The sequence below is a fragment of the Heteronotia binoei genome, chromosome 7, assembly GCF_032191835.1.
Source record: "Heteronotia binoei isolate CCM8104 ecotype False Entrance Well chromosome 7, APGP_CSIRO_Hbin_v1, whole genome shotgun sequence".
Classification (NCBI taxonomy): Eukaryota; Metazoa; Chordata; class Lepidosauria; order Squamata; family Gekkonidae; genus Heteronotia; species Heteronotia binoei.
The window spans coordinates 68,437,430-68,463,410 of NC_083229.1; the positions used below are offsets into that span (position 1 = coordinate 68,437,430).

Consider the following 25,981-nt stretch of genomic DNA (forward strand, 5'->3'; position numbering starts at 1 on the left):
TAATTTAAATTACTTGGAATAATGTTTTCAGTTTCTGTTTACTATGAAGGGAATCCTACACAGAGTTCAGTGCTTCCATCATACAGAAATCAACATATTGAAGCAGTGTTACTGTGAACATAGCTGCTACTTCTGTCAGATTCACACACACACACATGCTCACACATACTGGCTGTTTCCCTGAGACATCTTTAGCAGCATTCATTGATAGATTTTTGCACTGATGTGATCATTACCATCATTCTGTGGGAATCCCAGGCAAAAGAAAAGGATCTTTCTTCACATTTCTAATCTTGGACTCACTGTCACTTCCACAAGTACTCTGTGAAGCATTTCCCCCAGGTGAAATCATCAGCTGTCTCTGCAGAGCAATGGAGGGAGGAAAAGGAATTCCTATCCTTCACTGTAAAAGCCAGCAGGGAGAATTAATCTCTAACAGCCAGCAGCATCACTGCTTGGTTGCAGGGATGTCTTTGCCTCCCTGGAAGGAAAAGGGAGGACTTCTGCTGCCTGTTTGGGTGCAATTCTGAGGGGGTGGAGCTTGCTGCTGTAAGGCACCACCATCCGCCCCCTACCTCAGTTTTCGACAGATGATCGGCCCTCCCTCTCACCCTGTTTGTTATGTAGGCAAGTGTTGGTTGCCTCATAGGATTGGGGCGCCGGGTAGGAATATTTTGCTCCCCAGCTGATTGACAGTTTGCTGCGGGTGTTTTTTTACCTACCCTACATAGCAGATCAGTGGATTGAGGATTTGGCTATAGGGAGGTGCTGTTAAATAGGTTGGTTGCTTTAGTTTTGGCAGGTTTTACTGTGCTCATGGTACTGTGCGGCTAGGGGAGGATCAGAAAGCATCCTCTCTTGTGGGGTTAGGGGTCTGGCAGAATCAACCTTGGGGTTTGATGACCCGGGGTGGGAGAATGCAGACCGTCCTTTAAGGCTCGACTGGAGGGGGCCTTCCATTGAGATGTGCGTCTGGTGGTTGGACCCTCTGGGGCTTGCCTTCTTGCTGGGCTGGCCTGGTGGGAGCTGTGCCACACAGCTCCGGCTGGGGGCCGGGTCCCTCACCCATTTAATGGCAGGGGAGGGTCTGTTGAGAACCCTGGCCCTGACCAGGCCACAGTTTCAGTACTGGAGGGTGCCTTCCATTGAGATGTACGTCTAGTGGACGGACCCTCTGGGGATTGCCTTCTTGCTGAGCTGACCTGGCAGGAGCTGTGAAGTACAGCTTTGGCTGGGGGCTGGGTCCCTCAACTGTGGAATGGCAGGGGAGGTGTCTGTTGAGACCCCTGGGCCTGACCAAGACACAGTTTTGGTTAGCCCTTGCCGTTTGTTACATATACTTTAATAAAGTGGCCCTTAGTTATATCCAATACCTTGCGTCTGACTCTTTATTTTGACTCGGGGGGCAAGCAGGGGGCATTGTTGTCCACATTATGTAAGTGTGCAGTGGCCGACAGATCAGCAGCTCCCATTGAGGTGAGCAGCCTCAAATGCACACCACAGGCAGACAGTTACCCAGACAAGCAGATGCTTGCAGAGTGTTATGTCTAAGGCCCTTCCCTCATTTTCACTCTTGTCTCCCAAAGCTGACAGATAAAGGCAGGAATTCCCATCCCCCACCATTGCTCCATAGTGCCAGCTGGCAGCTCATTGTGGTGCAGTACTTTCCTTAAAAATGACACAGATTTCAAGCATATGGGCCACTTTTGGATCTACATAGTTGGCATGCATTGGATGAGGAAGCCCAAGTGAGTTGCTGCTCTTCACAGCAGCTCAGAAGTGGATTTCTTCAAGCCCTAGTTGGTCTCAATATGGCTGCTGAAATGGTCGTGTTGAATTGTTGGTAAATACAATTGTAAATGCTGCTAGGACTGCTGCTGCATTCCTGTATCTCAGTTTGCAAGCTAAACAACAAGAACACATATGCAAAACAAAGCCAAAATGGTAAGCCAGTTTAGGATGTGTGATTAAAAAATGACATTTTAAAGCCTTTGCGACTCATAACTGGCAACCCTATTTCTGATTTGAGCCATGAGGAGTTTAACCCTCATTGAGGAAATAAAAGAACATTACATTTTAGTGCTTCTTCACACATTGGGTCAGACTTAAAAACTGTTTCTACTGTTGCTTAGTGTTAGTCTTTCCTGAGTTCTAGACTCTGAATATGGGTTAGACTCAAACTAGAGATGATGATGATATTAGATTTATATTCTACCTTTCACTTTGAATCTCAGAGTCTCAGAGCGGTCACAATGTCCTCTACCTTCCCCCACACACAACAAACACCCTGTGAGGTGGGTGGGGCTGAGAGAGCTCTCACAGAAGCTGCCCTTTCAAGGACAACTGCGGCAAGAACTATGGCTGACCCAAGGCCATTCCAGCAGCTGCAAGTGGAGGAGTGGGTAATCAAACCCGGTTCTCCCAGATAAGAGTCCGCACACTTAAACACTACACCAAATATGGTGGAAGATCTATGAACAAATTTCCAGTTAGCTTTTTATTACTAAATCTCAGCCAATAACCCTCTCCAATATGAATCAGGTCATGGCAAGGATATGGGGGAAGTTTTTTTCTTGTTGTTTTCATGCCCCCTGAACTGCTGTTTGCTCTAGTAAGGGGGTGCATACAAATTTCCTGCATATTTTCCTCCAAGGGGAAAGAGGGTCTTTTGGGAATCTATTTAAGGTTGGGGAAATGGCACAGGATGGAAGAGTTAGCCCCACAAACACACACACTCACAGCCCTCATTTCGATCAGGAGCTGCCACAGCTGCTACTTAGCAATCAATATGTGCTGGGGATCCATTCCAGCATCACACTTAGTTTGACCTTCAGTCTGTTATGTCAGGTACTCCACCTCAGGAGAATGAAGCCAGTGTTCTCATTATATTGTCTTCTTCTTTGTCTCTGCAGGACAAACTTAATGAAGCAGCTTGAGTTATCTCAGTACAGCTGCAGGTCTGCCCAACCCAGTCCTTCCCTCAGAGCCACTCTTATGAGAGAGAAAGAGAAGTGCGGGAAAGTACCATTTGACTATGCCAGCTTTGATGCCCAAGTCTTTGGCAAACACACAATGGTGCCAACTGTTCAAGGACAAAAACCCACACAATTCCTCGAGTGTAAGTGAAAGACAGATGCAATTCAGTTTCCTGTTTCCCTTGTTTTACATTTTTCAATGGTTAAAAAAAAATGTGATCAGCACAACTGAACCATACTAATTGACCATTACATTTAATAATGCATAATAGCTAACCTCTCCAAATAACCAGTGATTCCAACCTTGGTGACCATTTGAGGGCACACTGTACATGTTGCTGTGGCCAGTTGCTGTGGTGTCATTGTATGATTTTAGATGACTGAGCTTAAGATTTCTCATGTACATTGATACAATCACACACAAACATATGCATGGCAAAAAAATCACTGTACCCAGTACAAGTAATCTATAAAGTCCTCATTAGATTGAGAGGATTGGGGTGTGTGTTTATTTCAAAAGACAGTCCTATATCAAAGGACAGAATACAGGATTTGTCATATTCTCCCTGTACAAAATGTGTGGTTCTGATATGGAAAGAACCGCACAAAAATTGGGATGCTATGTTAAATGATTTAATTCTGTTGGCCTGATGATCCATCCTGGAAGGCTCATTAGTTTGCAAGGTATTGCTCAGTGTTACCCTTGGCATCTGGGAACATTTTGTAACATGGGATAAGCACCACACGGCTAGGACAGAAGTGTTGCTATTATCCTTACAGTAGAGACCCGTGCTGTTACTGCCCATTGCCCATGGCTGCAAGGAAGAAACTTCTATCCACATAATCTTGAATTCAGTGAATATAAATCAATGTCATGTGGAAATTAGGTAAGCATAGAAGGAGAATGTGCTGCCACTGTTCATAGAGTATTTTCACTCAGCTTCTCAGCTAAAATAAAAAATAAAAGCATAAGTAGAAATTACTAATATTAATTATCATAGTCAGATCAATAAAAGCTAAAAGGTTAGCAGAAATGCAACCCCCCCCAACATTTCATAAAACCAGCAGTGTTCAACATCTGAGTTCACAAACTGATATTTTTAACTCTACCTTAAATAATATTTCTGCACTCATTGAGTTGATTACATTAGCTCTTTGTTCTCTGTTTATAACAACCCTTAAGAAATGTTTTATATTAATTTTCTTTGTGAATATAATCTTTTTCACATGTTTATAATGGACTTCTAAGAAATTTAACTGCTAAGAGTCAGATTTATTTACTGCAAAGAATAAAGACATAGCTGTAAATGTGAGGCAAACAGTGTTTGGCTATGACTCAGTATCATAGCTGAAGCTGAGCAATTTTTGGGATTTTCTATATATTTCCCTATAAATTGGTGTTTGCTGTAACTTGTGCTTATGTGCTTACGTTTATAAAGATCACAAATCTGTTTGCAACCACATCTTATGGAGGCCAAATTTTCTGCATTATTTATTCATGAACTTAAACATAAGTACAAAGAAGTTCCTGTGTAAGGAAGTTCCTGTGACATAGTGAAGAACACATCCATAATTTTGTCTTCAGCTGAAAATGTACCACTAAAAATGGAAGTTAGTACCTGATTGTTTTGTGTAATGGCTGTCAGATTCCAACAGGGTCAATGGCAAGATGCTCTAGTTTTGTTCAGTATTAATCTTCTAAATAGTAAGTTTCTAGTAAATAATAGCCTTTTTCAGTTTGTTCTTCACATATTTTATTGTATGGAATGATGAATCTGTAAATCCAATATATTTAATAGAAAGATGGTTGTCTGCAAGCTATTTTAATCAAATCTCTCTTCAACAGCAAAGCATTTTTCAAATCCAGGAAAAAATTTTAATCGGCTGCCTAGTGCAAGCGCCCACACACAGAGCCCTTGCCATGCCAACTCTTATGGCTACGGTCAATGTAGTGAAGACACCCACATAGCAGCAGCTGCTGCAATCCTGAACCTTTCCACCCACTGCAGGGAAGCAGCAGAGATCCTCTCCAACAAACCACAGAGTCTGTCTGCCAAGGTAGGCTAGTCCAAGAACCTGGAGGGTGTGCTAGCTACTGAACTGTGTGAATAAACTGTCTTTCATGTGAGCAATTGCATTCAGTCCTTTCCCTCTCTTCCCCCCACCTCAAAAGGGCACCTCCTTTCTGCATGTTCTTTTGAGGAGACAGGAATAAATCTGGAGGAAAAGATAAAAGAGAAAGGCAAAGCAGTGAGCACTATAACTGGTGTCAAAGTATGGGGGAGAAAAAAGGAGGGGGGCATCCAAATCCAGTAACAGTGGAGCAGAATCTGTACAAAAAGGCCACCTTTTGCATAGTGCAAAGGCTACTCTAAGTTATCATTTATGGGACTAGTACAGTGAATAGATACGACAGTTCACAGACCCAAATACTGAGATTTCTGTTGACGATGAGTCCTGCTGATTATCATGGAGTTGATGGTTAAAGCATGTAATCCATGTGGTTAAAGCATGTAATCCATGAAGAGGAGGGAGAGATGTTTTGCATATCTGGCAGTTCATCTAGTTGACTACTCCCAATTTGCCAGCAAACCTGTTTGATTAAGAATAGCAAAAAGTGCCTTCATATTACAAAATCTGACTTAATAGCAGGTAGAATGCCTCTGACCATATTGCTTTACAGGGAAATTATGATCAGTGAAAAATGCTGGGGGAAATGTATTAAAGAAAACTGTTCTAGAATGGCACATGTAGCATATTGTACTTGACTGTGTTCTCTGAGACAGGTACTTGCTTGCTTGTCAAGTTCTTCCACTCTGGAATGCAGCAGCACTCCTACAACCACATTATCTGACTCCCGGTCATACTGGCTGAAGACATGTTACTTTGGTGGGACTTCTGTTTCATGTAACTGCCTGCTATACTTGATAGGAAGCCTCTACTTTTTATCACCTTGAAAAATCAATTGGATATTCCAAACCTGTATTCAGCAAAGCAGAATCTTCTCCTTTGCCTTTTGGAATTGCTGTTGCAACAGCCAGCTTCTTGAAGCCAATGATGGCAACAGCCTGGAATTCATGGCCCAGCAATCCAAAGAACTTCCTTTTAAGGATCATGGGTTTGTTGCCGGTTTTCTGTGGGTCCACAATTTTATTCATGACATTGGCCAGAAAAATTTTCTAGTGCTGGGCTATGGCAGAGGGGTTTTTTTCCTCCTAGCGTTGAAAAGGATGCTGATGCCAGAGGCTGTATTAAATTGCTTCCCCTACCTTTGGCTGACCTTAGAAACAGACCTTTCTTGCCAAAGAAAGGCAATAAAGGGACCATGCATAAGATTTTTCAGCTGTACACCTGTTTTGTGTTTGCCAAATAATGGAAGGCAGTCATAACCACTCACAGTGGCATTTGGGGCATATAGTGGGAGGTAGGGGTGAGTTACATCCTGAAATAATTTTTTTTTTTTTTAAAAAAATTAGTCTTCATGCCTCATTCTCTGCCAGGCTTCACTTTTGCCAAACTTCCAGCATGGCCTGATGACAACCCAGCGGTACAGAATATCTGACAGAAGAATTAGAATTAGTGTCTGGCCAGAGCCAAGGCAAGCAAGGCTCAAAGAGATGGAGTAGCCAAAATCACACATATTCTTTTTATTTGGATTGGACAGAAATCTCTTTTAGGAAATGGAGGTTTTAAACAGGAAACAAATATAAGGCTGTATTCTCTGGATGCATGTGCCTAAAATAAAACAGATTATCTTGATTTGAAAATGCAGACTCAATCAAATATTATAAAATTTGTTTGGTTTTATTTTGAAGTAATAATTCATCTGTGATTCCCTTATTAATTCTCTGCACTGAACATTTTAGTGGCAAAGATTGGCTTCATATATATGTCTGGGTTTTCTGATTATTTTTAATATAGTATTATACAACATATTTATTTGGAATTAGTTTCCCCCCCTATATTATTGTTAGCATTCTTATTATTATTTACTAATACAGATAATATGGCTATGTCACTATTACTACTACTGCTACTATTACTCCTGCATGGGGACATTTATAAATCTCTTGGGAACAGCTGTCCAGACCTCATGTATAACAGTGGTCTGTTCAGTTCCACATATTCCAGTGCTGTTTGTACAGTAAAAGTTCTTGATGGATTAGACCTTGGTTTTTAACAGGGTGAAATAAAAATACAACAAACAAAACCTAGGCTCTATCTCCTGCAGCCCACCCTAACTCTTGTTAAAACAAGTAAACAAAATATTCAGCGTTGCTTAATAGACCTCCCTTTGGCATGCCAAATAGTATTTCCTCTCATTTGATGTTATCCATTCTGTTAACCATCATGTAATAAAATATTAGCTGGGTGTTGAGAGTGGAATGGATGGAGAAGTAATTATAATTATCCTCACCAGCTTTCAAAATTCAACATTGGTGATAGGGGTACAATCTGCTGTTGTCTTTATATAGTCTAATCTATCTATTGTATTTCTTGATTGGTTTCATGCACTTTTGAAGAGGCCATTGGTTCCTTTGTATTAAAGTATCAGAATTTTATTATTCTTTCAAACAGTAGAATGAAAAAAAAAAACCCAACCTTGACTAAAAACTAAATGTATGTTTTTATAGGATCTTTTTAAAAATTGAAGTATGGAAGCCTTCTACATTCACAAGTTTTCAGACTGAAAATGAGAGGGTCCTACATAACCTGTTGATTAGTTGTATTAAATTTGTACTCCTCTCCATAGCAAGAAATATGAGCAACCATTAATAATTAATAGCAACATCCATGAAATGAAAAGGTTTAAGAAAACATCCTTTAAACTGGTACAATACAAAGCTATCAGAACTATAGTTACCAGAAATGACAGTGGCATCAAAGCCAGAGGAAAGGTACATGATATTGATCTAGCATAGGTAATTATAAACATCTCTTGAGATTAATTAGAATTATTGGATCCAAATTTTCTTATACCCAAGCAGCGTGCAAAATCCTTCCCCACCATTTATAGCACTGCCAGTCCTGATGTATTTGGATGACTGAAGGTGGATCTCAAAGCTATTTTTCACGAAACCACCTGCAGTGTGGTTATTTACAATCACTGAGATCCAAAAATATTCTGAAAGATTTGTGGGGCAATTGGAAGCAGGTCTTCTCAGAATCCTACTCATTTCTACTCAGTATGGCTGACTCACAGGAAAGCATCCTTAGGACAGAACTGACAGAAATACCAGGGCTTCAACAGAAGTTTCTTAATTTACTTCTCTTGTGTAGCCTAATCCTACACCCTTTGTAGTTAGTGTTAACAAAACACTGTGGGACCTGATCAGATTGAGAGAATCCACCCTCACCATAGTTCTTGCTGCATATTGTATCATCATATCACAGATTTCCCCCTTTCTGTGGCTTATGTTGCTGCTGCGACTCAAAGAGGTAGACACAGGCAGTGCAGTCTATCTTTATCCACTTCTTTGCTTCTTGCCAACTATTTTGTTTAATGTTTGGGTGGGTTTTTCCTCACATGTTTAGACAAAACAGCATATGCATACTGTGCCTTGAAAGAAAACAAAACAGAAAAATAAAAACACTTGCTTGAAATATGTTAAATTCAAAATATGCTGCTTCTGTTGTTGTTGGGGATAAGTCGGTGAAAAACATCTATGACAACTCACTAGATCTGAGTATTAGTAATGGTGAAGTTGATGAATAAATCTGCATCTATACCAAGTAATTAAGAAATATACAAAATTTCTGCATGAACTATTCCTTACCCATTTTAATGTTTAGTAGAATCATTAAAGCATGTTGCCTTCAACTCGTCTCGTCACTCAGACATAACAAGGTTGTAAAACAAGATGAGTTAATACACGCTAACGCTTAGTGCTACACAAACTGAATTGATACATTTCAACTTACCCACCACTCAGTATTTGCCCAGGGGACATCCTACAAAACTGTCTCTTGAGATAGCAACAAGAGTTCTGGATCTCTCTGCATTGCCCTCTTCAGTGAGTTGACTTAATGCCATCAATCACAACAACAACCTGGCAGAATTATAAAACAAATGACTGGAAATTGGCAACCTCTAGGCTACATCTCTTATATCTTATAGCCTTACCTTCTAGCCAAGTCAACAAATCTTTGGAAACTTAAATTCAGGGGCTGGAGCTGTTAAAAAGAAGATCTTTCCACAAACTTCAAAAGGACCCAAGGTTTCCAGAAATAATGTAAAATCTAAAAAAACAACAACAACCAAAACACCACGGGAGGGGGATACAAGGGAAAGTGAGGCATCCCCCCCACACACACACACAAGTCCTTGAGGGCTCCCTACCATACAAGGGTGCCTGGCCTAATAGCTGGCACCATACAACTTGGCCATAGTTTTCTTAGGTAGAGGCTGCTGGGTGAGAAGTTGAAGATGGGAAGAGATTAGGAAATTCCTAGAGAAATTCCTTGGAGAATAGAGCCTGGAGAGGATGGGGTTTGGGGTGGGAAGGGATCTCCAAGGAGTGTAATGCCATAGACTCCATCCTCCAAAGCAGCCATTTTCTCCAGGGGAACTAAGGTTGCCAATCTCCAGGTGAGAGCTGGAGATCACCCAGAATTACAGCTGCTGTCCAGATGACAGAGATCAGTTCCCCTAAGAAGAAAATGTCTTTGGAGGGTTTAATTCTGTGACATTATACCCTGCTGAGGCTGCTTCCCTCTCCAAATCTCTCAAGGCTCTGCCCCCAAATTTCCAAGAATTTCCCATTTGGAAACTGGCAACCCAAAAGGGAATTGATCTCTGTATGTGAGAGGTCCATGTGAGTCCATTAGATCTCCAGGTTAGCAACCCTAGAAAGAGAGGAGGAAGCAGGTAAAAGAGGAAGAGGCTATGGGGACTTTCAGGAAAATGATTGAGGAAACAGTGACGAATGAGAGAATGAGATGCCTCCTGCAAGTCCTTGTGGGTTCCCACTTGTCAATGACTTACCCAAGTTAATGAAATGTTATCTCTGAAGTGGGGAAGGGAACAATGAGGGATGGTTCTATCATGCAGTGATTATGGGGCTGTTCAGAATCATAAGGCTGGCCACTGTTGAAACATGACAGAGGCCTAGGTAGACCCTTTTTGTGTACTCTGACAGGGCTTTTTGTGGTGGTGGGGGGGGTTTGTTACACTGACTAGGGTAAGTGTAGCAGCATATCTTTTACTGGTCCCACTGCTTGTGGACCATTCTGTCTTGAAATTTTAGGTACTGAAAACATTGGGATATTGAGGAAGGAACTATTGAGGGAGGGAGATGGAAAACAGCAAAGAAAAAAAAGAATTCTGAAATAGGTTTCCTTTTGGCATTTGCTGCAATGGCAGCAAAAGTTACAGAAATTTTATACTGCCCTGAATAAAAAGCCATGCTGTAAACACAGGATCCATCCTCCTGTGAGCACAAGGGACTATTTCTCCATGCTTATATTTGATTTTTGTGTGCATCTGTGAGTTAACTTAAACCCCATCTGTACACCGCTACAAATTCACAGTCTGGGTAGTTTCCGATCAGAATTAGGTGTATCCTCATCAACCAAATTTCTGCACAGCTCAAAAGATACCCTAGCCAATACCTTCATACTCATGCTAGCAACCTATATTGTCCTCCAATCAAGTATCTTTTTGGGAGCAGCTAAATAAGGCTGGGTTCTCAGCTGTCAGATGCATTTCCTGACATGTTTGGATCTGTGATTTAATTTGAGAAGACTTTGACTGTTTTTGTGGAATTTGTTGCTGTCATCTCTGCCTTCTGAGTTGCTGATATTTTGTCAGTGACAGAGAATCTGCACTATTTACAGGCTCTGCATTATAAAACTACTGCAACCCCATCACATGGCATCTTCTCCTAAGCCATCTGTCACAGAGGTCTGGCATTTTATGTGAATGCTGGTCTAGCAGACTTAACCCAAGTTTTTTTTATTATTATGAAAAAAAATCAGCAACTACAATATTTAGCATTTTACTTTACAGTGGCCATTAAACTTGATTACGTGTAGCTCTGTTTCATGGCCATACTTATACATCAACAATGAAGCCAAAAACACACAAGGGTAATCATGGCAACACAGTCAAGTTCAGCTGGCACTGATACAGTTAATATCTTGGATTTTTTGTAAGTCAGGTTTACTAATGCTGGTATAAAATGTATTTGATATTATACAGATGGCATAAGATGTTTGGTTACTAAGTTATTATCCAGGATAAGCCATACTGTCAAATTCAGAGCTTAAAACTATCACAGGAGATTAAACTATTTACTAAAAAGGGGCAGAAAGATACAACCAAAGCATCTTAGTATGAACATATTAGAAGTGTATTTACTTCCCATAAACATAATAAAGCATCTCTCTTTTTAAGCCATGGGACTGAAAATGTGAACTCTTTCATGCAAGAGGAGCAAATACAACAGATTCTGACTTACACACAAACAATTAGCCTGATTATTTTCAACTTTTCAAAAGAAATTAAGGAAGTGGCATTCATGATTTTACACAGACATACAGATCAGTTGGGGATGGGCTGTTGTGACTTGGTGTAAGAACGTCTGCTTGACACGCAGAATTTCCCTGATTCAGTTCCCACCATCTCCATTTAAGAGGATCAAGTTGTAGGAGATGGTAAGAATCTCTATCTAAGACTTGGACATGCACTGCCAGTCTGAGAATACAGTACTGATTTTGATGGATGGACCAGTGGTCTGATTCAGCGTAAAGCAGCCTGATGTGTGTTTATGTGTGTATTCATCACACAGCCATTATATTAACCAAATCTTTTTTTAAAAAAAAAATGTGTGTAGGGGAGTAGCCTACACAGTTTATTTACTTTATTTGTAGCCTATTTTCCTCACTGAGATTCAAGGCATGTTTACATAGCATAAATTCTTGGAGATGAGGTGGGATATTTTAAGCAAAATGAGTTCATTGGCAGGGTTGGCTCAAGCCATTCAGCTGCCCCAAGTGGGTTGACTCCTATGCCACCCCAGCAAGGTTTGGGGCAGCTTTGAGGGAGAAGGTTTTACATTTTTATAGGTAGGGCTTTTTGTGTGGAAAGAGCCCAGCGGGAACTCATTTGCATATTGGGCCACATCCCCTGATGCCAAGTCAGCCGGAACTGGGTTCCCGTGCATTCCTGCTCAAAAAAGTCCTGTTTTTAGGACTTTTTTCTCTTGCCTGCTCTTGGCAGCCACTCTTGTCTTCTGTCCTCTTCTCCAGCTGTAAGTCATAGGGCTCATATATTTTAAGCATCAGGATAAAGTGGCACTTTCAAGGACATTCCCTCTGATTACAGCAGGAGGGAATGAGGCAGGGTGACAAGATGTCTGGTGGAAAGAGAAAAGATAGGATGGAGGAGAAAGCCTGGGGCCACTGGGATGAAAGGACCACCACAGTCATCATGGTGCACCATCTTATGTCACTTTGTTCCATTGACTAGCCTTGTTAATTAGTGTAATTGTTCAAGGATTGATCCTGTTAACAGGATTAAACTTTGCATGCAGCTAGCAAGATTATATTTGCTACATGGCTACTATCCTTGCAAGTGAATGATACCTGGCATTTAAAATCAAATTTATTTAAAATGTTGGTACCTTTCCACCTTCATTATCCAAACATCAGCATTCAGCAATAAAAATATGGAGACACAATAATGCCAGAAGACATAGGGCAATTAACTCTCTATATTGCAAAGCATTCTCTAAAATGACAATGTCTTAATCTAACATAGAGAGCAATAAATTGATATATGACATAAGGGGACTGTGGGAAGTCAGAATGGTCTGGAAGTGCCATCCTCTTACTCTTTTCCTGGAAGAGCTCAGAGAAGAGGTGATTTCTGCAGATTTCCTTTATCCTACATCCTGCTCCATTCAAATTGAGGTTACTGTGGGTGACTCCATTCCAAATCAAGCCCAGGGAAGCTTACCCATCATGAGATTGTAGACAACCAGCAAGGGGAAAAAAATCTTCAGCCCAATGTATTGATGCAGACCTTCCCTTTCAAGGATAACGTAGGTGTCACTCAGAGTATTCTGGGTATTATCTCAAACTCAGTACAAGTGACTAGGAAAGCATTTATGGAAACCATGGGCATAGTAAGTCCTTATCTCTCTAGAAACTTCATGTGTTGACTGCTGAGCATGTATGGTCAGAAGATCCAGAAGAAGGGTGCAGTTCTTCTAGCTCACCATAGATGCTAACAGTGATGTATTGTTGATACTGTTTTCTTATGGTGAAGACAGAACCCTATCTTTCATGGCTGATCTTATACAACATTTAACCTGCTCTTTGCAAATGTTTATGTGCAGTTTATGCAACAGACTAAGAAACATTACACATATGTGATATTGAAACGCAACTCGAAATATGGCTCTAATATCATTTGGGACCTACAACTGTGAGAGAAGCAGGGCTTTTTTTGTAGCAGGAACTAGGGATGTGCATTTGATTTGGCCGAACTGAATAGACCGCTGAATACTCCCTGATTCAGAAGTATACGGTGTCGTATACTTCTGAATCCAATTAGAAGGCATTATATGGGAGCCGTATACAGCTTACCGTATACTTCCGAATCAATATTTGGAAGTATACGGAACTCAATGTAAAAGGTGGGAAGCTGCTTGCCTTTTTTCCTGCCTTTGGGAGCCTTTTCCCGCCTCTCCCATAGCCTCCCTGGAATCAGGGAGGGAGGGGGAGGGGAAGAGGAGCCCCAGCAGCCAGTCCAAAGCATGCATTTGCAAAATGCATTGCAAATGCATGCTTTGCAGGGCTGTTGTGTAGCTGATGGCTTGGGTATCCAAGTAAGCACTGTTCTCTGGCCAATCACAGAGCAGTGGGTTTTTTGAAACTGCTCTGTGTAGGGCCAGAGAACCTTTTTAAGGAGTCTGCCTGGCTGGACTCCATTCCATTGCTGCTGTGTTGGAGTTGGTGTGTGAGAGAGATTGTGCTGCTCTGGTCCTTGGCCTCAGCTGCTGCTGCTCTCTCTCGGCCTTTCCTGACCTGCCTGGAGAAGACATCTAAGGTAAGACAGTCTTGGGGTTCTTGTTTTTATTTTAGTTAGGATAAAAGTAAAAGGACTTTTTAAGACTCAGAGTCCCTTTACTTATCGAGATTTGGGTGGGTGGATAGTTTATTTGGGGTTAGGGGGTTCTGCTGGGGGTGGGGTCTGGGGTGGGGGGGGTTTTGCCAATTTGCCTATATCTAACTTTAGTGAGAGGACTTTTAAAAGTGCAGTGTCCTTTTACTTTTCCTGATTTGGATGGCTTGGATTTCTTGGGGTTCGGGTGAAGGTTTTTTTGGGGGGAGGAGTTGGTTAAGTTACTGTATTGTTAAAAGTCAAGTTTTTTACTGTTTTAAAAGGATTCTGTGTTTGATTTTGTTGCTGCTGTGTTCCTTTTCTCTTCTGGTTCTTGTGGGGGGGGGCGCTGTTTGGCCTAAAAGTTCAGTTTTTAACAGTTGAGTTTGTTGGCCTTTTCTCAGTTGGATTTGTTTGGATCTGTTGTTGCTGGTTTTGCATCCTGTCCTGTTGTCCCTTTTCCTGGTTCTGGTTTATTTTTATTTTTTGGTGGGGGTGGGTGTTGACTGATTTGGCCTGATATTTTTTATTGTTAAAAAGTTCAGTTTTTTAACAGTTGAGTTTGGTGGCCTTTTCTCGGATTTGTTTGGATCTGTTGCTGTTGGTTTTGCATCCTGTCCTGTTGTCCCTTTCCTGGTTCTGGTTTTTTTTTGGGAGGGGTGTTAAAAGTTAAGTTTCTTTCTGTCACATTTTGGGTTTTTTTAATTACCTCTGGTTGGTGTGTTGGTTGTGTGGGGTGGGTCACTTTCATGTTTTTATAGAGCTATTTTTGGAGTCTGAGGTTCCATGCAGTTTTGGGGGCTCTTTGTCAAAACCCCTTCCCCCCAGTAGCCTCTGATTATGCCCTATGTTGCCATTGATTTCAATGGTCCGAAGGGTATAATGGTGGGATAGGGAATGGGAACCCCTGGCCCAATTTTTTGGGAACTTGGGGGGGTTGTGGGGGGGGAGTCCCGTGCAGGCTCCCTGCAAATTTGGGGACTATCCCTCAAACCCCCTCCCCTCCAGGTGGCTTCCAATATACCCTATTTTGCCATTGATTTCAGTGGCCCATAGGGTATAATTGGGCCATATATTTGGAAATAGCCGAATATCTCCAGGAGGAGGTGCGGGCCCTGCGATGCTTAGATCAATTCCGCAGGGCCTGTAAGACCTACCTCTTCAAAATAGCCTTCACCTAATGCTGAGCTAAGAAAGTGTCGCTGGATATGTTTTTAGCCACAGAATATATCAAAGATCTAAGTTATAGCACCATAATTAATTTTAATACAATTTGTAAATGGATTTATGTCGATTTTATAATTATAAATCTAAGTACTATGTATAATTTTATTGTATTGTATTCATATGCTGTGAGCCACCCTGAGCCTGCCCTTGCGGGGAGGGCGGGATACAAATAAAAAGTATTATTATTATTATTATTATTATTATTATTATTATTATTATTATTATATGGCTATTCCAAATACAGGTTTTCAGAAATATACGGTATTCCAAATATTTTGGCCCCGTAATATTTCCAAATCCGATTAATTCCGATTTTTTTTTTTTTTGCACACCCCTAGCAGGAACTTTTTTGCATATAAGGCCACACACCCTGATGTAGCCATCCTCCAAGAGCTTACAGGGCTCTTCTTACAGGGCCTACTGTAAACTTTTGGAGCATTGGCTACATCAGTGGTGTGTGGCCTAATATGCAAAGGAGTTCCTGCTTCAAGAAAAGCCCTGGGGAGAAGTAATATTGTTAGATAAAGTTCAGTGTGAAAAATAGTAGTATCCTCCAGAGCATTCCTTTCACTCCATGTAGTTCCCAATAGAGTCTGTGATTCAGAGACACAATCTGCCCCTTACAATAAACCTTTTAAAAGAGCTTTCTAATTCAAGCCCCATTTCAGATAAAGAGAGATCGATGGGGGGGGGGGGAGTCATATCTGATTAGTATATTTCTTTCTTCCCCCCTCTGATACAGATGTTGTAATATTTCTAGAGTGGGAGGGGAAAGGGGTGGGATGTAATAATAATGCTGTTGATGAACTAAGCACTGAATTAATGCTTTTACTTGCATAGGGATCATATTCTCCATAAGAGTGACATGATTAAAGAGATTTAAAGCTAAACTTTTTTTTTAAACCCTCAGATTTAGTATATATAGTTGACATTTAAGAAGCATCTTATTCAAATTCTGATTAATGTGTTTAAGCACAGAAGCATGGAAAGAGCATTACTGAGGTCACACTTAAGTCTTCTGAAGAATTAAACATTTAACTGTAAACCGAAAAGCTGGTTTTAGATTTAGATAAATTTAAATAAAAGCTTGCTTTTACACTTATCCCTTAAAAGCCTCACATGTCTTATGTAGCCACTGCAAACTGTTCACTGTCTAAACATTTCTCTCTTTCCTCTCACATGTCAGGGAGTTGATATAGAAGTGGATGAAAATGGCACCCTGGATTTGAGCATGAAAAAGAACCGAAACCAAGAAAAGGTTACTCATCTAAGTTCTTCCACTGCAACAGTCCCCACTCCTTCCTCTTCTCCCTTCAAAACAGGCAACATTCTGGTAAATACCACCTTCTACCAGGCTTTGTGTGAGAAGGAAGGCTGGGATATGCCCATCAACTATAGCAAGACCCAAGGGAGAAAAGAGGAGGAGAAAGAGGTATTTTTTTTTCTCTTTGTCAGTACATGGGAACAATATATTCTAATCTTGGATGACTATTCCTTAGTGTCTAGTTAGGGCTATGCCAAATAACACTTCTCCTAAACTGTATATAGATGTAAACATCATTTATTTTAGTGGTACTGAACTTGAGGCAATGTATTGAGGACTAGGAACCAGTTAAAAGAGCTGTCAAAAATGGTTAGTGATGACTTTTTCTACACAGAAAGAGGGAATTTAAAAGGTAAACACTTGGAATTTTATGATAATTCCCAAAATCTAGAGAGGGCAGTCAACATTCTGAGAAACTACCACTTAAATTTAGGAAGTAGGTTCTATACAGAGAGCTGGAAAAGCATTAGAGATTTAAAAATCTAATTTTCAGGAACTTGATGACTAGGATTTTCCTTTCCTGAAAATGTTATAAGCTATAATGTATAGGGTGGTTCCTCATTATGATCTTTTAGTACTACCAAAGATTCCATTTTTTTCTTTGTGATCAGTATTATTATTTCCCATTCCTTCTTGACTACATGGCTATCTTTCAGTCAGACTTGCCAAATCTCCCCTGGCCAACGGCATTGGATGAGGGGTCTGGTGGCCAGATCCAAGTTGGGAAACTCCTGAGATTTAAAGATGGCGCTTTGGGAGAACAGGGACCACAGTGGGGTGCAGTGCCATAGAACTCCACCCGGAGTGGAGGGCGGGATATAAATCCAATATCTTCTTCTTTATCTGTAGTCTGGAGATGAGCTGTAATTCCAGGAGATCCCCAGATCCCACCTGGAGGCTAGCATCCCTGTTTACAGCTCTCATGAAAAAGTGGCTAATTGTGAGCAGAGAGAGGGATAAATGCAGCTTTTTGTTTTGTAACAAGAATAATTCACTGTACATATTTTTTAAATTATTTTTATTCTTTTTCATTGCTATAATAAAGAAATTATGACTTAACTATCAGAAAGAAATTTTTAATATAACAATGGCTTTGGCTGCTTAAAAGTACAAACCTTGTAACCCCACCTCAAAGGAACAAATTGATTCCTTGGTGCTCAAGAAAACTGGTAGGCTGAAGCAAAGAACAGGAAATAATCAAGGTGGAAAGAGAATAGATGAAATTTAAAATGGAAAGTATTCCTTGGACGCCTTAGTACTGCTTTGACTGTCTACATGGAAGAGTCAGGAACTGGAGCTGTATTTTAGGTTTAAATATCTTCAAACCAGTACAATGGAAAATAACTGCTGTGTGGAAGGTCTGGGAAAATCCAAAAGACATCAGACATCTTGGCTTTGCTGTGGTCTTTCTCAAAATTTTGCAGCAAAGCAGCTTTATACCGAAGAAAAGCTGTTGGGAATCAGAGAGGTAAAGTAGTGCACCACAGTGCTGTGGGGAAATAGGGGGCAAAGCTGTTCTGCCAGGCCTTTGGGTGAGACAGTAGGCATCCATTCTAGTTGACCTTCCAGTTTTGATTTCCAACCCACTGAAGCACTTATTTCCATCTGTGCGGCTCAAATAAGTCACTTTCATGTTGCTATGATTTATTGTTTTAATGATTTTAAACTGATGTAATTTTAAACCAGTGTAATTTATCATAATGAATTTTATTTACTGTTGTGATCCGCCCTGAGTTCACCTGGGGAGGGTGGAATAGAAATCTGAAGAATAAATAAATAAAATAATTCCTGACAGCATCTGTCCATGTTATGTGCGGTTTTGTGCTCAAGCAATCATCAGGTTCAATCACCAAAGTAATTAAGGAAATAATAAAAAAATAAGTCACATTCCATTCACTGCTTTCTGTTCCTCACAAATATACTAGAAGAGAACATCAATATGCATGTCAACATAGCATGTCAATTTGGCCTACAATGGAGATTGACTAGAAAACAAAAATGCAGCTGTGGGCCCATACCCACCCCTCATAAATAACACAAATATTTACATAAAGTAATTCATCATGTGTAAGAGATACTGTACTAAATTATAATTTAAAACCTGGTGATTTCCTTGATTTTTGTTATACCCTTTTCATTTATGTATTTACTGAGTGTTGGCAGTTGTCTTTTGTTTGTTTGTTTCTTTTTTCTCTCTCTATCTTTTTGGCCATGTTTTCTATATGAACACTGATGCCAGGACTAGGCAAAGGGGAGGTTTATTTGGACTTGCTATTATGGTGAAAAATCAGCCTTGGACCCTTATAATGCCAATTGAGTGGCACTTCGATAAATTAACAGGAATCAGCACAGTTTGTTCAGATGTGTCTTTTTCTATAACTTAGCAATGGTACACACAAAATGGCTGCCATATGGAAACCATATTAAATTGCTTCCTGTGATAGTGTCTCCTTATGTCAAGCAGTTTGTGGCCAGTAGTATCTCACTTTGCAGATTTTCTCTATGCTAGTGCACACTTGGGAAAAGGTCTATGGCAGTATGGAAGAAACATCAACCACCCCTTTTGGTGAGCTGCTACATGTAAATGGCTTGTTTCAGTAAGACAGCTGCAATGAGAAACAAGATAATGCTATGTCCACACAGCATTGTACTCTCTAACCCTAATGATTTTAGGTAAACCTACGACTTTTTCTTTTTTTGAAAAAGAGGTGCTGGAACTCTCAAAAGAGAAATGAAGGAGAAACACATGGGTGCCCCTCATGGACTTTTAAATATTTTTTTGAGAATTTTGTTTCTACAAAAAGACTCTGGAATGCAATTCCACCATACTCCCCCAGGAAAAGCCTGTTGTGGCAATTCAGAATTCCCAAACCTCTAAGCCAGGCAATTACCAAAAAGGCCTAATCTTTTGAGTCTTCCATCTTGTTTGGCAGGAAGACCCTGGTGAAGTCATCAGGAGATAGTCTGAAGCACTAAATCACTGGAATACAGGCAACATAGAAAGACACAAAAAAGAAATGGTTGTGTTATTGTTGCAAAAACATTACTAGCCAAAAAATGGAAAGATTCAAAATTTCCTACACTCCAAAGCTGGTGCAACTATTTCTGGGAGTATTTTATTTATTGTAAACTAGCATATAGTTGCTACTTTTTAACATCAGCATTATCTTATGAGAAAAAAAATTGTAACCCCTTGGTTTCCAATAATTACCTTCTTAACTCAACAGGAGATCCTACCGAATAACACATTGTACAACTCAATGATTTATTTTTGTTAAATCCTGACCTAAAACTTAGACACGAGCTATTGTATGCATGTAACTCTAATTTTGTAAGTTTTCTTTGTTTTTTATGTTGGTATGTATTCAAAGATAGAAATTACAATCATACAATTCAAAAATGATTTCTAAACTATTGTAATCAGAAATTTCTCAATAAAAATTGTAAATTAAAAAAGGAGGTAGTCTGAAGCAAACTAGCCAAGAGACAAGGAAAATAAACTACTGGGGCAGCATGATGAACTCAGAGACAAAAAGAAAAGCTGACCTTGCCCCACCCCACCCCATTCGTGTCAGAACTTGTGGGGGGGGGTATGCTAGGATGGGTCAGATATCCTCTATTTCAAGGGACAGTTCTGTTTTTGAAGCCTGGACTCTTTAGATGGAAGTCAGTTTTTTTAAGACCTGTCCTCTGAAGTGTCCAGATTTTGCATTTGTCTAGTAAAATCAGTTGAAGTGACTGTAGAGACTAGATTCCTGAGCAGCCACAGGCTGTAAGTGGAAGGATGGATACTAAAACTAACAAGGTTATTTGGGGTGAATTAAAGATGCGAAGCCCAAAGAAGGGAGAGCAGAGGGTTTGAACAGTTCACCACCAACATTTAGCATCTGGATAATAGAGCTTACACTAAGGTGAGTTGTGTTTACATTTAAGTTATTGTAAGTATGTGAAGATTTTGTTATCTACCCCTTTTGAAGATTGTTCTCCTTTTGTTTGTCATCTGAAGATGACCACACTAATAGTTAAGGTTGCCAGCCTCCAGCTATTACCTGGAGATCTCCCAGAATTACAAATAATCTCCAGACTACAGAGATCAGTTTACCTGGAGAAAGCAGCTCCTTTGCAGGACTCTATGACATTATGCCCCATTGAGGTCCCTCAGTTCTCCAGACTCCACCCCGAAATCACCAGGTATTTCACAACCCAGAGTTAGTCACCCTGCTAATGATATATCCATCCTCATCTCTATATCCAGCCTTGCCCTTCAAGCATTTTGATCTCATGCTGCCTCCTCAGTGGTGTTATGCTTCTGGCAGTTGAGGACCACAGTTCTTACAATTGTGATATGACTGCTTATTTCACTATCAGAGAATAGAAGATGTTAAAGTTCTTTGAACAAGATCTCTCCCGATCTCTCACAACATGTCTGGAGGACCCTCTGTAGTCTCTACCTGTGTACACCCACCATCCCAAGATGCCCCAAGCAGCCAGATAGCCCAGGAAGTTTGTTTCATCTCAGCTGTTCTAGGTAGCAAGTCAACAGGCCTGAAATAAAGACCACAGTATACTACTTTTTGTTTGTTTGTTATTGCAATGTTTGTGTGGGCCTGCTGTAAGGCACAGAAGCAGCAGGATAGTATGTAGCAAACCAGGAAAATCTATCAAAAATTCATTTTAACAAATTGCAAAATGTTATCAAACAATTACAGCGCTCTGGACACCAAAAAATTCCACATTTTCTTTGGCATAATACTTGCCTATAATTCAGGGATGAAACTCTGGGAAGGCAATGAGTTTAAGAAATAAAGCAACTGAGAAATGGTTTGTATGTGTGTGGTTAGATGTCTCCTGTGCAGTTTAGCCACTGTACCCCTAAGTGTATGCACCACTGAAAGTAATATGCCCAGCTGGTAACATGGAATTTTTTAGGCAAGGGCAAGTGGATGTTGCAAGAAGACTGGAGGCATAACTGGAACATGGTGGTACCAAAATGTCTTATGAGGCTTTGGCCCACAATGGGAAGAGAGGGAAACTGGTGTTGTAAATAATCAGTATATCTAACTCTCAAAATGACTCATCTGTATATAATTAAATCTGAGGAACTGGGCAATGTAGAAGGAAACAGATATTTTGACAAACCTGGGGAACCACCCAGATTTGCAGAAAAACTGAAGGTTTTTTTGTTTTTTTTTTAATGGATGGAAGGGTGTAAATTTTCCCCAAACAGAGGAGTGTTACCTCCTCTGTGGTGTTGTCACCTGTGTTGGATGCATATAGGAGACACAGACAGCAGGAATGAGGAGAGCATAAACCATTGTCACCCTACTCACATGTGGCTGGAGCAGCAGCAATGTAGTCAGAGGTAGGAGGAGCAGCCTCTTGCCTCTCCAATATGAGTGTCTGGAGTAGGAGGATCGGGACCCAGTACTGTTCACCTTCTCTGTCATTGAGGCAAGCTCCTCATCTGCAGGAGAGGAGGCAAAGAAGCAGGATTCCGTAACCACCCTCCACCATGTGAACCAGGTGGGAGTCCAGGAGATGGGAGAGCAGAAGCAGTGGCTGAGCTATGGGCAGGTGGGCTGGTGGTTCAATGCCTGACTCAGCAGGTGAATGGAAGGAAAGGATGAGATTCTCTCTACCACAACTCTCACAGGTCCCTATTTGTATTGTATAATCATATATACTTGTATTGTATAAGCACAAAGGAGGGAACCATGTGATTGTGGGGAATAATTTAGTGCTTGATCTGTACATATTAGTTTTACATAGTATTGTCCATGGGCAAGAGTCTCAGGAGCAAAGACTTTAAAAATAATGAAAATGTTGAAGAGCTAAGATGAACTCTTACTGTTTGCTTATAATTTCTTGTTCATAGGAGAACAGCTTTTGTGTTTGCTGGTCATGTCTAGAAAAATGGTCTTCATCATGCGTAGTGCAATTACTTGCCCAAGTGCTCCCTTTAAAAAAGAAAAGAAAACCCTGAAATTGGGAAGAGGTTCATGCCATCTCCAAAAGCAAAGTGCTGAGAAATAGCTGGAGTTGTCAGTTTAGTCCAACTGTATGTTCCCTGAAGATTTCCGGGTTTAAAATGTTACAAGTGCCAGATGCTGTTATCTGTTTTTCGTGTCATTATGTTCTGATCTTTGCAAAAATCAATATAAACTTCCATCTGTACATTAATGGAATTTATTCCTGTTTTTGACCCTTGAATGTGCATTGGAATATGCTCACTGGTCAGGACCAAAGAACAAGCAAGTCCTTCTGTGTGCCGGGGGTGGGGGATTGGGGAGGTGGATTAGACTTGTGATTCCAAAACAGCAAACACCCTTCCCTACCCTTGTAATGTTGCACACTATTCTAGAATTTGCTGGAATTCTCAAAGTACTGTGTGATGTAGCACCAGGAAGCTTTCTGTTGAAAGATAAGTCCTACTAGATCTGAGAAAGTCCTTGATTTAACCTGAAATATAACACTTTAGGCAGGGTGGAGCAATGGGTACACTTGTTCTACCTTTTAAAAATGGGGAGAAAAATCATTCAGTTTTAAAACATGACAACTTTTTATAGAATGAGAGCTTTTTAAAATCCAGGAAAAATGGTTAAAAACAAAAGCTAGAGGCAGCTTGTGCCCAACCCCAAAGTGGTAATGCTCCAACTATACCCAACAGACTAGTCAGCCGTGTCCACACGTAATTCCACCCTCCAAAAAAAAAAATCATTAACTTATCTTGCTTAAAGACCACAAGGAAACTTTCTCCTTTTAGCTGCCATAGCAGGATACTTAACAGTGCAATCCTGCGTTGAGTTACACCTTTCTAAAACTTAAGGGGAACTCTGCTTAGAGTTAACACTTAGGTAACTTATTCTTTATTTAGTGAATCTGTTAATTGCACCCCCCAGTCGGAATAAAGAGGCTGACACATAATTATTGGGAAATGGGCCACTTTATTAACTTCACAAATTAACACAACAAGGTAAAACAGCTATTGGACAAGCCCTGGGGTCTTCCACCGACCCCGCCAAGTCCAACAATGGGCGAACCACCCTGGCCCCAGCACGAGCCATACAAATGTGGTCCTCCCCTTACACTTCAGCCCCGATCACCAGAAGGAGGCAAATAAAGGGGGAGGCATGGATACAATCCGCATTATACGACATTGAGCCATAAAGCCCATCTGCCATTCCTGTGGATCGACTGCACTAAACAGGTGCAGAGGCCTGGGTGCTCACCAGCAAGGTATAAACCCCTTGCTCCTTCTGCCAAGTGGCCAAATTAAACCTACCTACCTAACTGCCACACTGCTGCCCGCAGTACAAGGTAGGCGAAAAACACCTCACCACCAGCCAATCAGGTGAGAGTGAAAAAATTCCTACCTGGCCCCTAATAAGATGACTGGTCAAAACCTGTACTACAGCAGGGTGGGTGGGTGGGCAGAGAGCTTCCCCAGGACTGCGAAGGACAAGTGGGGCTGAGGCTATATATAGCCCCAATGCTTCGCCCTCCTGAAGCACCCGGATGCCCGGGAAGCTCAGCACAGCCTTGCATCCTTCCGGGGATGCAAAAGACGGCCCCACGGTGCGTAGCCGCATTTGCGGCCCAGCCAGGGAGGGGCTGAATTGTGCCCTCCAGTCGGAATAAAGAGGCTGACACATAATTATTGGGAAACAGGCCACTTTATTAACTTCACAAATTAACATGGCAAGGTAAAACAGCTATTGGACAAGCCCTGGGGTCTTCCACTGACCCTGCCAAGTCCAACAATGGGCGAGCCACCCTGCCCCCAGCATGAGCCATAGAAATGTGGTTAGCGCCGGGCCGGCAGGCCAACAATTGTCCTCCCCTTACACTTCAGCCCCAATCACCAGAAGGAGGCGAATAAAGGGGGAGGCATGGATACAATCTGCATTATATGACATTGAGCCATAAAGCCCATCTGCCATTCCTGTGGATCGACTGCACTAAACAGGTGCAGAGGCCTGGGTGCTCACCAGCAAGGTATAAACCCCTTGCTCCTTCTGCTATCGCCAATGCCAAGCCTCTGCTTAGACATTAGCACCTCCTGGGTGGCTCAGAGCCGCCTGAAGACCTTGCCTCAAGTCACTCAAAAAGGCCCGATTCCCCATGTCCGACAGATGGATGCCATCTGACGGGTACAACTCAACCATATCTACCCTAATCCCAGGGTGGGGAAGGAAGGTACCCAGACCCCCTTCCAAGGCCTTCCTCAGGGCTCGATTTGCCTTCCTTCTAACACACTCAATCCCCGCCGGGTCCCAAGCAGCCCGCCAGACTCTCCGTGGCAGGATGGAAGACCAAATCAGGTGAACTCCAGGCCACCTCCACACGATGGCCTGGAGATCCGCCACCGCCTTCAAGGACAGGGCTTTCCCCTTCATCAAACCCAGATCATTCCCCCCCAAGGTGAATGACGAGTATGTGAGGCGGGGAACTGACCCTTCCCGAAAACAGCAAAGGCAGGAGCCCTGGCTATCTTAACCCCTGTTGTCCCTGCCATTCAACAATAGCCCACTCACTCAGCCTTAACTGTGAGCTTACTGGCGATCTCCTCGCAAAGTAGGCGGCCCAGAATATCATACTGTGCCCGCATATGAGGATCCGCAGCCTCCCCTGACGAGCCACAGCACCTGGAATGAAAAAACAATCAACAACTGAACATCAACTTAACATGACAAAACTGCTAACTCCCGGCCCTTAAGGGAAACAACAATGGATGCACATAGGCACAGTAAGCAGCCGAGTGCCAACGTCCCACCCATTGGATGGCCAGTCCAGGATAGCCCATTGCTGCCACAGTCGATGCAGCCCCAATTCAGAAGGAATGGGTCCCGAACTTAAATCTCCCCAATCCTAACTTATCCAGTGCCCGTGCTGTCACCACCCAAAATTGATACTTGGTGAGGGGGACCCCCCCCCCCGTATGGCAGAAAAACAGCCCTGGGGCATTCGTTTGGACAGCCACGTACTGCTGTCCAATTACTGCGCATGCTAGCCGTTATGCGCACTCTGTTATGAGGTAAACGCAGTGACCCCATGGCATCACAAAGGCGCCGAAGGAATGCCCTGCCCAGCGCTACCACTTTGCAGGCAAAATTGAGATGCCCTACCAGTTGCTACAGCTCCAAAAGCGACACCTTACGTTTTCGCTTTAATGCTGCCAGCCTTTCCCTAACCTTTTTGACTGACAGCCGAGAAACTTGCTGGAAGGTATCCAACTCGATACCCAAAAATGTAAGCCGTATAGCAGGGCCCTCCGTCTTCTCATGTGCTAACGGCACACCGAGCTCATCTACCAGCTTCATGAAAAGCTCCAACAGCTTGGCACAATGC

At 41.7% G+C, this 25,981-nt stretch overlaps 1 protein-coding gene across 15 annotated transcripts in view; it reads left to right on the forward strand.

The window, feature by feature from the left end:
- The window catches only part of ST18 (ST18 C2H2C-type zinc finger transcription factor), a 194,904-nt gene that overhangs the window by 120,115 nt on the left and 48,808 nt on the right, over nucleotides 1-25,981 (forward strand). For 14 of the 15 annotated variants that reach the window (XR_009555665.1, XR_009555666.1, XR_009555664.1 and 11 more), the window contains exons 10-12: nucleotides 2,913-3,118; nucleotides 4,822-5,033; nucleotides 16,496-16,741. Coding sequence is in view for 12 of the 15 variants with exons in the window: in XM_060243813.1 (XP_060099796.1) it covers nucleotides 2,913-3,118; nucleotides 4,822-5,033; nucleotides 16,496-16,741 (664 nt within the window). In the remaining 3 variants the exon portion in view is untranslated. The remainder of the gene's footprint in view (nucleotides 1-2,912; nucleotides 3,119-4,821; nucleotides 5,034-16,495; nucleotides 16,742-25,981) is intronic. The other variant, XM_060243811.1, reaches the window with a different exon arrangement.